The 16,307-nt window shown below is 46.9% G+C and overlaps 1 protein-coding gene across 1 annotated transcript in view; it reads right to left on the reverse strand.

The window, feature by feature from the left end:
• CROCC2 (ciliary rootlet coiled-coil, rootletin family member 2) overlaps nt 1-16,307 on the reverse strand; it is a 105,613-nt gene that overhangs the window by 36,324 nt on the left and 52,982 nt on the right. Inside the window, exons 17-22 of the mRNA XM_066621670.1 lie at nt 14,436-14,666; nt 12,559-12,752; nt 11,510-11,637; nt 10,686-10,855; nt 8,493-8,672; nt 4,981-5,115 (exon numbers count right to left, since the gene is read on the reverse strand). Coding sequence (XP_066477767.1) covers nt 4,981-5,115; nt 8,493-8,672; nt 10,686-10,855; nt 11,510-11,637; nt 12,559-12,752; nt 14,436-14,666 — 1,038 coding nt within the window. The remainder of the gene's footprint in view (nt 1-4,980; nt 5,116-8,492; nt 8,673-10,685; nt 10,856-11,509; nt 11,638-12,558; nt 12,753-14,435; nt 14,667-16,307) is intronic.

Consider the following 16,307-nt stretch of genomic DNA (forward strand, 5'->3'; position numbering starts at 1 on the left):
TAGTTGGAGTTGATAATATTGAGCTAGAGCAGGGGTGCCCAAACCCCGGCCCTGGGGCCACTTGCGGCCCTCAAGGCCTCTCTATGCGGCCCTCAGGGAGCCCCTAGTCTCCAATGAGCCTCTGGCCCTCCGGAGATTTGTTGGAGCCCACACTGGGCCGACGCAACTGCTCTCAGCGTGAGGCCAACTGTTTGGCCTCTCGAGTGAGCTGTGGGATGAGGGCTCCCTCCACTGCTTGTTGTTTCACGTCTGTGATGCAATAGCAGCAGCAAAGGAAAGGCCAGCCTTGCTTTTTGCAAGGCCTTTTATAGGCCTTGAGCTATTGCAAGACCTTCATGCATTCATACAAGTTCATCTTTAATATATTCATTTATGTAAATTTATTCAAATTTGAAATGTAAATTAATTCGGCCCCCGACACGGTGTCAGAGAGATGATGTGGCCCTCCTGCCAAAAACTTTGGACACCCCTGAGCTAGAGGGACTAAGGTCTGACTTAGTACAAGGCAACACCCTATGCTCCTCTCTTGTTGCCTCCTCCTAAAATTAAGCCACCCCAAGGTGCCTCCTTTGGCTATTTGTGTGGTTGCAGTAGCCCTGGCTAACAGCTCTGTAACCCCATCTTTGTGGTACTACCAAGCCAGAGCTTCCTCAACAGAGGTCTTGTATCTCTGGAATTCCTTTCCTGCCTTGATGTCATAGAACCTTGATTTAATGAAATTAAAGAAATGCTGCAAGGTTTGTGCCCTACTATTGTGCATTTTTTAAAAAAAATGAAAAAAGAGAGGAAATCAGATGTCAAAGTCTTTTTATGGAACGGGAACGAGCTAATTAAGGAGCAATTAAACAGTCACCAATCAGTAATGCTGCTGCCATGCTAAACAAATCATAACAGGAACAAGTGCTCCTTGAAAGTAGGAACCTACTAATTAGCATTGTAGGAGACTTTTGCTGAAGAGAGTTGCTTTTGAATAAACATTCTAGAGGATCTTGGCCATGGTGGCAGGGCACTGCAGGAAAATGCAGGAAAAAAGGAGCACTACACTGCCAGGGAACCAGTTTTTCTTTCATTTGATGCAGAAAAGCAATGTTTCAGCAGCACTAAAGGGCCCTAGTGTGGAAGCGACCTATCATTCAGACCAGGTGGGGCTACAGCCCCATTGATTATGATGTAGTAACACCCATTTACATCAGGGAAATTATTTTGTGTTTTTTTTAAGCTGGCTTCCCTTTGGGCCCACCTTAAAGGGATTACAAAAAGCTTCCCATCAAAGTGCAATGGTTCATTCTTCTCTTTCAAATGGGATGCAGGTGACAAGGAAGCAGGGGATTATTATGATATTGGAAAATGGAAATAATAAAGCAAAATCCCTCCTGGAAAAAAATTACTGGCAGGGACTGTGGTTCCCAGAGTGAAACAGGGAGACTCCAGCTTCCTTGCTGAGTTTTGGAGGCTCTGTTTTGCCATCTAGGCTGAAGGGAGACTCCTCTGGGGATTCAGGGAGGGGGAGCTCCAGGAAATGAGAAGCTCTTGGGCAAGATCTTTTCTTCTGCTGCCAGGAACTTGCTCACTGCGTTGCAAGCCACACACAAGCTTCTCCAAGGAGGAGAGAGGAGACCGGACCATGCATGGAACACAGCCGTGCAGCTTCCAGCTATATGAATTGCAACATCCCCTGCCCCCAGGGAGAAGTGTCTGGCTGGGATTCACTGCCTCGCCCTTTTTTGTCCCAGCCTGGAAGAGCCCTCCCTGTCATGCACGCCCCTTCAGAAAATGGCTCACTGCATCAGTCCCAGCCTGTCTGCTTGAGATGGATCACAGTCATCCATGCAGCTCAAGTTCCACAGAGTGAGAAGACAGATGGCTGACAAAGTGTTCCGAGTCGATAGACCAGAGTAGCTTTCTTCACTGGAGATGTCCAGTAAATCCCAGTGATCAGGCAGGTCACATCTACGCCTGTCATGCTGTGCTGCTCTACGCATTTGGGGTGGGGCTGTTGTTTACAGTCCTTCAGGGAAATTATTTGTTTGAAAACTGGCTTCCCTCTGGTTCCCAGTCAATCTTTCCAGCTGAAATGCTTTTCAGATTTGTTCTGGTGGGGGTTTCTCACCCTTGTTGTGCTGTTTGTTTGCTTTGTCTAAGGAGGCCGGGCCTTGTAAGCTTGCAAACGGATCTCTCTGGAGATATGATCGGGCCCTGGCTGATACTGCCAATGTGTTTCTTATTTAAGGGCAGAACCAAACAGTTCCACACTGGGTTCTTTACAAAAAAACATAGCATAAGAAACAGAATAAAACAAGAAGGCGCTAGTGGCAGCAGCTTGTGATGCATTTTGGGAAGCAAGCTGGGGATAGAGGCAGTCTGAGGAGCAGATAAGAAAATCCTGGGCCACCATAGTGTCCTCATGCTATAAGTCTCCTAGCATGACAGCCCCAGCTGCTGCTACTGGGTCGGCTCCTCCTTTCAGAGTTCATCAGGATGTGGACAGAAATAACAGGGTTTGCCTGCACCAGCTGTTTTGAGTTGGGAGATATCCCAGAAACAGCTGGGGTAGCCTGGATCTCATCTTCAGTACTATCCTTCATTAGTGCTTCACTTACAAGTGTCTTGCTTTTTTAAGGAAGTGAGGGCACAGCTACATGAGGTCCACAATCATATCAACTACATTTTTTAACAGTGAAGTTTAGCTAGAATGGGGGATATTGGTTCAGGGTGAGAGTACTAGGGAAGATCTTCTAACCCTTCCCCTCGTGCAGTTTTCCTGATCTGAGCTGCCCTTCCTATTTGACACACAGGGAAAAACATATAGTTTGCCATAACGTATGAACCATAAGGATTAAAGTTATCCTCTCCCAGCACCATGGTCCCAACCCAATTCTGCCCCTCCCCACACTATGGTTGCTTTAAAAAATGGGAGCTCTGATAACAGAACCCCTGCTGACTTGTATAGTTTGGTCTTGAGGTACTCACTTCTCTTCAATTGTTCCTCATTATGTTTGGACAGACAGACGTCACAAGGAACATTACCCACAGCCAGGCAATTGTGGACCTGGCCCCTGCACCGCCCCAGGGCACAGGACCACAAAATGCTGCCATCCCGCAACACAGCATCTCCAGGGGATACTTACCCAACTGCAGAGAGCCTCACACAATGTTCCTCACACAATGTTCCTAGGTGCTTCAAAAACCTTCAGAGGCCTCCAGAGCACCGTCAAATAGTAACTCTGGTTTTTGTCTGAAAACCAGAAGTACTATTTAATGGTACTCTGAAGGCATCAGAAGATTTTCAGAGTGCTCGGGGATGCAGCATGGGGCTTCGCCTGCCTGTGGAACGGCTCCAGAGGGCAGGTGAGTGGAGGCTGCAGCAGTGCTGCCATGGGTGCAGCAGTGCTGCCCCCACAAGGCCCTCAGGTGTGGCATCTAGGGCTTTTGCCCCCCCCCCCCAGTCTGCCACTGCAGTCCGGAATACTCCTTAGGAGTAGAACCAATGGTAAGGAAGGGTTTCAAATGACAAGCTGCAGCCTTTTTTCAGAAACAAATCAGTGGCAGCCCACCTAGTTGTGTGAGGATGCAGGTCTCTTGTTATCTGGTGTGCTCCCTGTGGTATTTGGTGGGCCGCTGTGAGATACAGGAAGCTGGACTAGATGGGCCTATGGCCTGATCCAGTGGGGCTGTTCTTATGTTCTTATGTAGGGCTGTAGCCAGCCATATGTGACAGGGCAGGATGGATCCTTTCTCTTCCAGCTGTTACTCATGTACTGAGCTGCTTTCTGCACGTGGGATAGCAAGGAGGGATAATACTCTGCCATGTCTTTTCCTGGGAGGAAGCAGTTGGTCCAACCACAGTCACAGAATGATCATACATTAAAGGACCAAAAGGTCAGTCAGTTCCACCACTATCTCTTGTAGAAAGTACTTTCACCCACCAACCTCCTAATCCCTAATCAACTTAAACAATCCTGAACACAGGATGCAAGAACACGAAGAGAGCAGGTGCACCCCAGGAAAAGTGCTTCAAAAGCAAAAAGCTCCATCAAGTGTGATAAGCCAGATATTACAATGGAACAGAAACAGACACACAGATACCCTCATGTGCACATGCACACAGAGTCCCTATTCACATTTAGAATGTCACTGGCAAATCTGATGGGGTAAGTTATCTTTCTGGCCTCAAATATGAGAGATAGCACCTGAGAAGCCCATCTACCTAAGGAATTGGGAGGAAAGAATGGGGGGAAATGAGCAAGAAAGATTCCAGAAATGAATTTCCTAGTATTCGGTATATCTCCCACCACACACAGAAATGAAACATTTTCAGATTTCCAAAAAAATAAAAAAGAACCTGAAACAAAGTCAGATTATTGTATTACTGTAAACCAAAAATGGATCCCAGCATCAGGAAAAAAATCCAAAACCGATCTTTAAAAAAAAAACAACCCAACAAGTTTAGAAAATAATTTGTGTTGCAGGATGGTTCAGTGCCCATCTTATTTTAGGATAGTGAAAGACAGGGATCAAAACACCATTGGGCTGCTCTAATATACCCCTGAGTGTTTCCAAGAGGAGCACTGAGAAGATTTTATTTTTAAATTTGTTTGATTTCCTGCTTGAAAACAAGGACTCCAGGAATGCTTCAACAGCCGTTTAAGATTCCATGTAAATGCAACAAAACAATGAATAACCACCAGTATAAATTCAATAATACAATTAGCAGTAAAAATTAAGGTCAACTTCTTCCATATGCCTGGCAGAACAAAAATATTCCTGCCATTTTTGTAAATGTCCCCAAAGGCTGGACCTGGCTGGCTTCCAGTGGTGCTTACGAAGAAGAAAATATGATCCTCTTTCTCACCCTCTTACATTTGTAAAAAAAATTGTGGGAATAAGCTTTTATGCATGGTCCTGGACTCGTAACTCACTGGAAGAAGACTCTACCATTGTAGCACTTGCCATGGAAAGGTCAGAAAGCCCAGTGCTCACCTTATCCTGCTCCTGGCGATTCAGGGCGTCCAGCTTCACCCGGTCAATCTCTGATCGGGCAACTGCAAATTCCCGCTGTGACTCAGTGAGTTTTTCCAAAAGGAGGTTCTTCTCTGCTTCCTTCTGGGACAGAGCCTGAAGATAGTGAGGAGGGAAGCCCTTGCATATGTGAACAATTCAGAGTGCCCCAGAAATGATACTCATGTATTATGTCTGATGGGCTCAGAAGGAAACATATGGGAGTACTTGGGTTCCTGCCCTCTGCAGCTGGCCCATGAGGCTTGCTGAGCCTTTTGGTTTCACTCCATATCCCCCCAATATCTCCTGGTTTCAGAAGCAGGCAACTTCAGAATACCAGATGCAAGGGAGTAGCAACGAGATGCAGTTATTTTGTTGTCTTGTGTGCTCCCTGAGACATCTGGTGGGCCACTGTGCAATACAGGAAGTTGGACTAGATGGGGCTTTGGCCTGATCAAACTTTTCCGAGTGGTGAAGACCAGAAGTGATTGTGAGGAGCTCCAGAAGGATCTCTCCAGACTGGCAGAATGGGCAGCAAAATGGCAGATGCGCTTCAATGTCAGTAAGTGTAAAGTCATGCACATTGGCGCAAAAAATCAAAACTTTAGATATAGGCTGATGGGTTCTGAGCTGTCTGTGACAGATCAGATCTTGGGGTGGTGGTGGACAGGTCAATGAAAGTGTCGACCCAATGTGCGGCGGCAGTGAAGAAGGCCAATTCTATGCTTGGGATCATTAGGAAGGGTATTGAGAACAAAACGGCTAGTATTATAATGCCGTTGTACAAATCGATGGTAAGGCCACACCTGGAGTATTGTGTCCAGTTCTGGTCGCCGCATCTCAAAAAAGACATAGTGGAAATGGAAAAGGTGCAAAAGAGAACAACTAAGATGATTACGGGGCTGGGGCACCTTCCTTATGAGGAAAGGCTACGGCGTTTGGGCCTCTTCAGCCTAGAAAAGAGACGCCTGAGGGGGGACATGATTGAGACATACAAAATTATGCAGGGGGTGGACAGAGTGGATAGGGAGATGCTCTTTACACTCTCACATAATACCAGAACCAGGGGACATCCACTAAAATTGAGTGTTGGGCAGGTTAGGACAGACAAAAGAAAATATTTCTTTACTCAGCGTGTGGTTGGTCTGTGGAACTCCTTGCCACAGGATGTGGTGATGGCGTCTAGCCTAGACGCCTTTAAAAGGGGATTGGACAAGTTTCTGGAGGAAAAATCCATTATGGGGTACAAGCCATGATGTGTATGCGCAACCTCCTGATTTTAGAAATGGGTTATGTCAGAATGCCAGATGCAAGGGAGGGCACCAGGATGAGGTCTCTTGTTATCTGGTGTGCTCCCTGGGGCATTTGGTGGGCCGCTGTGAGATACAGGAAGCTGGACTAGATGGGCCTATGGCCTGATCCAGTGGGGCTGTTCTAAAATTTCTAAAGATCTAGTGGGGCTCTTCATATGTTCTTAATGCCTCCATTCCTTTCAGTGCTGCTCACATTTCAATGGACTGCTAGTGTCCCTGTCCTGGCACCATTTCATAAAAAACTGTCCATACTTAGTAGCATATGAACATAAGGATCAGCTCTGTAACAGCAGGGAAATTAGACGTCAGTGCAAGCAGAGGGTGCATGAAACAGGAAGTAGCTTCCTGGAGTAGAAGGTAAAGAGTGGGCTAGTCTACCCTTCTCTTTAATTGACTAACAGCCCAATCTAACTAAGGGCACAATCTTATCCTGCGCTGGAACAGGCAAGCCAAGAGGCTTGTGCTGTATCCAGTGCAGGATAGGGGCCCAAGGCAGCTCAGCCAGAGGCAAGGGGAAACTTTTTCCCTTACCCCTGGGTAAGGTGCCCTTGCCCCTATGGGTCCCCTCGAACTTGCGCCACCTCCTGAGGTGGCACAAATCTGAGGAGAGCAGAGCAGCTTGAAGTTGGGGGTTGGGATCCAGCATAACTGCTGGGCCGATGCAAGTCTTGCAGAGGAAGCCACCACGGAGGCTGTATTCAGCCTCCATGTGTCGGTGCACCTCTGTGTGCTGATGCAGCTGAGGAGCCGCAAACACGCTTTATGGCACGTTTGTGACCCTCCTGGGATGGCACAAGCCCAACTCATTTTCGAGATTGCGCCCTAAATTTCCCTGAGCTAATGAAGTGGTGCTGGTGCCAGCCTGGCTGCATCCTATAGGGGAATTTCAGCTGCTGGAGTCTCCTCAAGGTACGGAACATTTGTCCCTTTGCCCCTGGGTAAGACCTGGCAGCCTCAATAAGTCAACTCAAACCTGCACTAACGATATTGCTAGTGCAAGTCTGAGTTGATCCATGTGGGCAGATCAGGCCTGGGAAGAGGGATAGGATATGGCATGCTCTGGTGCCACCTGTCCCACCCCCTCCCAGGCCCAACCCACTTTCCTCCACCCCTGTCACCACTCTCCCCCTGCCCCATTCCATCTCCTCCTGCCCTCCCCCTGCTTTTCTCCTGTCCCTACAGCACACTCACCTACTCTTGCAGGCACTGCTCTGCGCATTGGCACCAGTGAAAATCCTCTGGCCTTCCCACTAGCACTCAGTCTTCACACTGTTGCAAGTGCTTTATGTCACTTTTGCAGCAGTGCAAAGGCCTGGTGTGCTGCTGGAGTGCATGCTCAACTGGCATGCCTCTTGAATAGGATTGGGGCCTAAGGCTACAATCATATAATACTTCCTTGGGCAGGGCCAGCCCCAGGAGCAGTGCTTCAGCAATGTGAAGCATGTTTGCAGCCACCCCACCCACTAAGCAGTCATGGTGCACAGCAGTTGCGGTGAGCCCAGGGCTGATAGTGCTGTGTGTGAAGCATGGCAACCAGAAGTGGTTGGTGGTGGTGCAATAATGCCAAATGGACAAGAGGGCAGGCGGGGGTGGGTGGGCTACACAGTGCTCTGCTTGCCGCGCCTCGGCATGGATGATCCCAAGCTGAAGCGTCAGCTACAGCGTAAGCTCCAAAGCATGAGTCCTTTGAATTACCCTAAGACTGGCCCTGTTCCTGAAAGTAAGTGCTATCAAACCCACTGGGACTCACTTCTGAGTAGATATGTATAGGATTGAACTGTAAGTCTGTGTGTCAGTACTGGGTGGTACCGTGTAACTCTGTCTGCAGTGAGTACACTGAACACTGACCACTTTCCAGATAACTGGCCCAATGGACCTGTGACTCTTGGTCAGCCTGCACAACTTGTGAACCATCCACCTGAATGCAGCTCACCAGCCATATACTGTAGCCTGAGAAGTGCTTGACAACCCATTCACGCCATTCCAGCCAGGCAGAGCTACTATACATGGCTGATGTGCTGCACCTTGGCTGGTGGGTCACAAGCCGTGCAAACTTGTTCAGTTTGGTTCAGGATTCTCACAACCAAAACCCTGAATGAGTCTTGCCTTGGGAGGGCTTGGGATTACAGGAAGAAAGGGTTCCTTCTAGCTAATGTCCTTCCTTCAGCCTTCCCTCCTCACCTTCTGTTTTTCATTCTCTAGCAGAAGGAGGCTTTCTTCCCGGTTCTGCTGCAAAGTGAGGATTTCCTGCATGAGCTCTCTCTTCTCAGCTTCATATTGGGATGCCAGTTCTTCATTCTCTTGCTGAAGATGATGCATAGCCTCATCTTTCTCCTCAGTCAGTGCCAGGCGCAGAGACTCCTGGTATTGGGAATGCACGATGTTGTCAGGTAAACTGACACAGCACACAAGGAAGATCTCTCTGTACTAAATTTATTTTATTTATTTTTCAGATGCCTACACTGCCTTTCCTCCAAGGATCTCAGGGTTGCATACATAGTTCCTACCCTCCTTTTGTCCTCACAACACCCCTGGTGAGGTAGGCAAGGCTGAGAGATGGTGATGGCCAGAGGTCAACCAGGAAGCTTCATGGCTGAGTGGAGATTTACACCTGGATCTTCCAAGTCTAACTCCCAAACCACCATCCTGGCTCTTATTCCTATTTCTTGTGCCTGGTTGAGACCTCAATAGCACTAGAGCAGGACACAGAGACCACAACAGAGTCCGGCAGGACTCTAAGGAAATGGAAGATATCAAAACCAAAGTGATATACTACTTCACATGATCCGTTTTGGACTTGGGGATTAATTTCCAATTACAAAATATCACATAGCATCCATATGAAATTATATCTTTGACAGACATAAAATAGAGAAATACTAAATATTACTACTGCTTAATTACATTTTCATTACCGTTTTCCTCCAAGGACCTCATAAGGGCCTCCCCATTTTATCTTCACAGCCACCCTGTAAAATAGGTTAGTGATTGGATGGTGACTGGGAGCCCAATCCTGTGCTCAGCGGCACGACTCCATGCCGCTGAGCACTGTTGCAAACGTGCTGTAAGGCATCTCTGCGAGCCTCACCCCTGGGCTCCCACCAGTGCTAGCTCAGCGCCGGCCAGTGCTGGGCTAGCGTGGGGCAGTCGCCCAGCTTCCACAGCTCAGTGGTCTCCTGGACCGCTGAGCCGCGGCACAATAGGTGGGGCGGGGACGAGGCATTCTGGGGAGGGGTGAGGCTGGTGGGGGGCAGTGAGAGGGAGGGGAGAAGGCATGCCGGGGAGGTGTGACGTGGGGAGGGGGCGGGCTGAAGGCATGCCGGTGGAGGGAGGGAGGGAGGCGGGTCCGCAGAGCTTTGCTCTGCAGGATCCAAGGCGCTTGGGGAGGGCTCTGTGCCCTACATGAACGCCTTTACTCTACCGCTGACCTTTTGGTCTGCAGTAAAGTGAGTAGTCCCATTGCGGGGCTGCTTCCCTTACCTGGGAGAAAGGGTCGAAAGTCCCCTTCTCCCAAGGCACCTCCCACTGTAGCCCGGGGCACGCAGGATCCAGTGGCAGCCATTCTCGGTGCCACCAAGCCTGGGTGCCCTGGGCAGCTCAGGATTGGGCTGCCCAGCTGCAATCCTATTCACACTTTTCTGGGTGTTAGCCTCACTGAACACAATAGGACTCACTTCTAAGGAGGTATGCCTAGGCTAGAGCCCTTGATCACTCAGTGAGCTTTATGGCTGAGCAGGGATTTGAACCCGGATCTTTCCAGTCCAACCTTCTAGCCATTACACAACATTGGTGACTTGAAAATTGGCCCCTGAATATAAATGGTATCATATAATGCAGACTTTCAGTTAGAATTCTTTTCCAGCAGAGAGAAGAATGAACACTGTAGTTATGTACCAGCACCTGTGGGAACTGGTTTTTATATTAACATGGGTTGCCAGATAGCCAAAGCATAGTCAGCAAAAAGCAGTATGAATACAAAAGCAATGCAACATTGTCTACTAATTTCATTTTGTTCAGTTCATTAGAACCCAAGTTTACCCATCATTGATCATAGCACACGCTCTCCAGCTTCCCTATGATAACACTGACAAAATGATAGCAAGCCTGGGATGTCCTAAATGTCCTCTTATTCAGAACAGCACCTATCAAGAAGTTCTTCAGCAAATACTAAAGAGAGCTACCTCAGAGCAGATGAGACACATGGAGCTGGAGATTTTAGTTAAAAAATTGCAAAGCCCAATTATTGTTCAGAATCTAACGATGTTTAAGCAAGCTTGTCTTGGCAGTTAAACTGAATTTAGTCTGCAAACTTAGCATCTGTCATTTAAATCAAGAATTATTTTCTGCAAGGGATTGGAGGCCTGAACCACTTACCTTCTCCTTCTTGATGCGTGCAAGATCCTCTTCAAAACCCAGCTTCTGGTTCTTGATGACTACTTGGCATTCTTGTTCAACCTCAGTCAACTGGTGCTTTAACATCTCTATCTCTCTTCTCAGTGTGGCTTCCTGCAGCGCAAGTTCATGCTGAGCTTTCCCTAATTCCGCTATAAAGGAAAACAAGCTCTCATTCAGGATATATCCTGCTCCTGCAGGATATTTGAGTGCTCTCCAGTAGAGGCTGCAGCAAAAAACAGTTCCAGTAATACAAGGTACAATTCAGACCAAGCAGACTCAAGCAGTGCCATGATGGACTATCAGTGTTCTAATTCCACTATTGTTTTAAGAATAAATACAGACTGGCATTGCCAATAGACCTTTGGTATTTCAGTAGATCAGCTAAGGGTTTGGATGGAAGATTCTCTTCTGATGAAATGCTAAAATTCAGTGCAAAAGCTAAGTTTACCAACCTTTTGAGTCAGACTTTATCCTGTGTATACCAGTTGCGCGCCTGCCATAGGGTTTGATGGGACAAATGCCCCAGGCGCCGGCCACTGGGACCCTGCGGAAGCCTCTCTGAGGCTCCTGATGGGGGCGGAAACTGTGCTTCCAGTTTGCCAGAAGCACAGTTTATAGCATCGGGGAACCTCACAGAAGTTTCTCCGGCGTGGTAGGAGGTCACGCGAGGCTCTGTGAACCTCAGGTGAGGGGGGGTGGATTTCTGCCTGGGACGGGCAGTGATAACCCGGGGGGGGGGTGCCATCACAGAGCTTTACCATGGGTGTGGGGCTGTGGAGGTCTGTGGCTGGTGTATACTGTACCTTGGAGAGACTGTCTGGCAAGGACAATGCCTTGATTTTCTCCCTCCAGTTGTTCTTTGCGGGCCTCCAGTTGAGCTGCCATCTCTTGTGCCTCGAAAAGGCTAGTTTCCAGCGATTCCTTCTCCACTCTAAAGAACACACCAGCAAATAATCAAAGCTGTTCAATTAAGCTGTTATTTCCCTGCTCTACAGGCATGCACAAAACTGCGATCTTGACATGGGACTGAGGTATGGCCAATATATATCCATTGCTCCAGAGGTCACATGTCCTGGGGATTCCATCCACCATTGGTGCACTGCGGGTCCCTGCTCATCTACAGCACAGGCTGCTATGAAGTCATGATGAGAACAGAAATTGTACAACGTGCATATGGGAGAAGGTAGCCGCTTGTACAAGAAGCTACTATCTGAACAAAGAAGCAGAAACATTAGCAGCAGTAAACTACAGGATAGGAGGAAGCAGGATATACTCAAGAGCCAGCCTCTGCCTCCCAGTTAGGACCTTGCCCTAGGGACCCATATTTTCTCTTCCAGTGCATACTGCGTTGGGCTCTGCAATACTTGCACCAACTCTGCTGAGCTTGGGGTGACGAGCACTCACATAAAAAGAAACCCAGATGAAATGGGCCAGGATGGAGAGGACCTAAGTGTGAAAGACTGTTAACCTTCCTCATCCCATGCCTGTGCCTTATAGATTTGAATATGGCTTTCACCAGTCCTTTCGATACTGAGTTATCCCCTTGCAGAGATGATGGGGATGACGTTGTGGTGACACTCATCCTAAGAGGAAGGACCAAATGAAGCCTTTCTCAGCTCTGATGTCTTAGGTGCCAAGCAAATATATGAAGGCATGCCTCTCTGTTTTCTGGACCTTCCTTATCTGACAGTGTTATCACTGTATTTGTTGTCACATGCATTAAAGCAGGGATGGAGCAAACCTCATCTATTAAGGAAAGCACATCGTGTAACATCTCCCTATGCCCACAGAAGCTCTCCAGAAGTTAATTCCCCATCTTCAGGGGACTCTTTGTTGGCTTCATGGGAAGTACCTGAGAGTGTCTCTCTCCTCTGTAAGCAACTTCCAGTGTCTCTCCAGTGCAGTGAGCTCTACAGATAGCTGCGCCTTGTCCTTGGCCATCTCTTCCTGCTCCTGTAGGGAGCGGAGCAAGGAGTCTGCTTGCATCTCCATCTCTCGGTGACTCTGGGCCAGTTGTTCACCTAGATTTTGCTTCTGGCTGTTCAACTGGCACAAAGCAGGGAAATGAAAAGAAGACAAGGAACATAGTAAATGTTGGAACTGAAGAGCATTTCTGGATCTTGGCTGTACAACCTTGCAAAGCAGCTACTCTGAAGGCAGTACTGCTAGAGAACTACACCTCTGACCCAGTGATCTCCTGGGGAGGAACAACAAAGCTCTTGGACTAACTCTGTTGTGAAAGAATGGCTGAGCATATCCCTATGTTACCCACCAGGTTTGAGGGCCAATGGAATGCAAGAGGACAAACAGGTTCTTCTCTCAAATGACATTAGAATCAACAAGTGGAGCCAATAGAAAGTATATTATTATTATTATTATTATTATTATTATTAACAACACCAACAACAACATTTATATACCGCTTTCCAACAAAAGTTCACAAAAGCGGTTTACAGAGAAAAATCAAACAACTAATGGCTCCCTAATGGCTGTCCCAAAAGGGCTCACAATCTAAAAGATGCAAAACAAAGGCAGACAGCCACTAGAAAAGACACTGCTGGGGTAAGGAGGGCCAGTTACTCTCCCCCTGCTAAATAAAAGAGGTGATATATATGAAATATATGAGTGGTGAATCCTCTTTAGCAAAAGGCAGGGGGATAGTTCAGTGAGTGCACACACACTTGGATTCATAAGATCTCCAATATCCAATTGATAGAGGTGGAAGAAAATGATGATAATGAAATAAAAACACAAAACACCATTTTCTGAACTTCTCATTTTTGCAAAAAAAAAAAATCTGCAAAAATTTAAAACATTTTATTTGGTTTTTATTTATTATTTAATGGGGGTGCATGGATGACAGTGTCTGTATCTGCTGACACTATACCACCTATGTCATCTACCTAGTATACTTTTTAAATGATTAAATTTTATAATTATCATGTAAATTTTGAATAAAAACACATAACACCATTTTCTGCACTTTCGAAAACAGCAAAATCTACAGAAAAATAAAAAATGTTTTCTCCCATTCCTACCAATTAAAAGTGACCTCTAATATCTGGACTGGCCAAAGCCTCTGCCTGAAACCTTGGAAAGGTGCTGGCAATCATAGCAGACCATAGTGGACCAGATGGATCAGTGGTCTAACACAGTGTAAAGCAACGTCTATTCTCATGTAATCATTTTTCTAGGATTCAGAGTAGGCCTGGCACATGTTACTACCTTCCATAGAAGAATGAGAATCCAAGCATTGCTATTAGTGCCAAAGGTTGCAACCAACCAATCTGTGGAAGAGAGGCATGTTGCTACTTTATTCTGTCACATATGCTAAGTCTTGTTGTACATAAGTGTGGTTTGCTCACACAGGCAGTACTGCATGTAGCCCCTAGTACTTGGTCATTCTATCCCCCTATGCCTGCTGCCCCCAAGTTCTTAAGAAGACAAACCTGCCTTTCCAGGATCTTAGCAAAAATTTGCTGCTTCCCAGAATGAATGAAGCAGAAAAAAAGCAAAGAGGGTCATGTTTTTGTGCTTTCCACAACATATTCTCAACCATTGCTTTGGGGTTGCAGAATGTGGGGTTTTTTTTTAGCAGTCTATCATGCAGTCTAGAGCCATGTCACTTTCTCAGAGGTATCCAGGTAGAGAGAGAGAGAGAGAACGGAATTAGGATGAAGGTGATTCACTAACCCTGCAGTAAGAAAAAGCTTTGTGTCCTTCCCACACCTGCATTACTTGGTCCTGCAGTTGGACTTTATCCCTGCGCAGCAAGACCATTTCCTCTTCAAGTTGCTCCTGCTTCTCTTCTGAGGCCTGGCAGCTCCGCTCCAATTCTTGCTTCTCTGCCCTTGTGCGTATCAGCTCCTGCTCCAAGTGTGCCAGCCGCTCATAACGACCGGCTTGCTCTTGTTCCAGCTCTCGCTTCCTGTTCAGCAGCCTGCTCTTTTCTTCTTCAACCTACACAGCAAAAGGAAGCACAGGGGCGTTTACTAGTTATGGAAAGAGAGGGTCCTATGTAGGAATGCAAGAGCCTTAGAGCTATACAATTGGGAGGAGACTAGTCAGAGACCTTTGTCTTTTTAAAAAAGTGCTGAGGACATTGTTGATAACACTTTCAAGCAAGAGGTCAAATGATTTTGAGCTTCTGTCTCACTATTTACTTCAACCGGCAATCAATAGCATGGAATAGAAAATGGAGGAGAGCCATTTGTTATTCAGCTGTGCATTTTGGTTTATACATCTGCATTTAAAGTCAACTTGGGCAGAATTTGATTTAAGCCATTTGCATGAAAATGCTCTGAGGTGGAAATTCTATACATGCCCCACTGAAAACAATGGGGCATACTTCTGAGTAGAGATGCATAGGGGTGTGCTGTTAGTCATGTGACTAAGGTCTCTCCCCACCCCTAGATTCCCTCTTAGCACTTCAGTTTCCAACACACAATTTCATCCCTGGATAAGCTTTGGTGCAATTTGGGGCTACAGAGTCCCTGTGTAATTCTCTCTTTGCTTTCCTTGCATGTATAAATCATACAGGAAATATTTTGCTTTCCTTTTCCCTTTGAAGCCAGTGAAGCAGGTGCTTCACTGAGAGCCACAGTCCCGCAGGCTCTGTTAGGAGGACTTGGGTGAATTTTCCCATGTGCTGCGTAGGCAGGTTATGAGCTTCCATTAGGCAAAAAGGCTGGGCTTGAAGTCTTCCGGAAGTTATAAATGCTGTTGGCAAAAGCTGTGGAGTGTGTGAGCACTGTGAGTCCCCCCATTTCAGGCCTCACTGCAAGTTACAAGCTCTTGGCGGTTACGAGCCCTGCAGGGATGGTGCTCATGAGACCGAAAGCTATCGTGGGTTTCAAAGAGGCTCTAGGAAAGTGTGCGTTTTGGCAGCCAGGGAAACCACTGATGAGAGCTCTGTTTGCTCAAAGCAATGGACACTCAGGGGCTGGCAGACAAACCAGAATCTGGGGCACGCTCTGGCAGGACCTGGCTATATTGTCCCAGAGAAGATTAAAACACTGGCCTGAGTCTTGGAAGAAAGTCTGTTTCTGCCACAGTCACAAACTAGACAAGAGAAAGTCCATGGTCAGATCTTTGATCACTTTAAATTTTTCTAAAAACCAGCCATTGGGAAGGGGGAATGAAATCTCCAATTTGAACTGGAGCTTTGGGGAATGGAGGAGTTAATCCTTTCTCCCATGCTATTTTTCTGTTGAACATCCCTTTGTTCTGCCAAGTTGCTATTTGATTTATTAACTTATGGTCCATGGATATACACAGGTTTTCCTTATGAAGGCAAATAGCAACTGGGGGAGGGGATGGTTTTCAATGGGAAAACAGCATGGGAGGGAAAGGTTAATACTTCACTGTTCTACCACCATAGCCCCAACATGAATCAGGTCCCCACTGCAACTGGTTTTTACAAAAGTTTAAAGAGACAGGCGGTCCAACCAAGAATCTTCATCCATTGCCCAGTTTGGCCCTCATTTTCCAAAGAAGCCAAATCATATGGAGGATTACAACAATTTTCTAGGGTTAGCACCAACTTCCTATTGTATTCCAAGCATCATTTAAAGTGATTGCTTTTACCTATAATACCCTAAT

Source organism: Tiliqua scincoides, chromosome 3 (assembly GCF_035046505.1).
Source record: "Tiliqua scincoides isolate rTilSci1 chromosome 3, rTilSci1.hap2, whole genome shotgun sequence".
Taxonomy (NCBI): Eukaryota; Metazoa; Chordata; class Lepidosauria; order Squamata; family Scincidae; genus Tiliqua; species Tiliqua scincoides.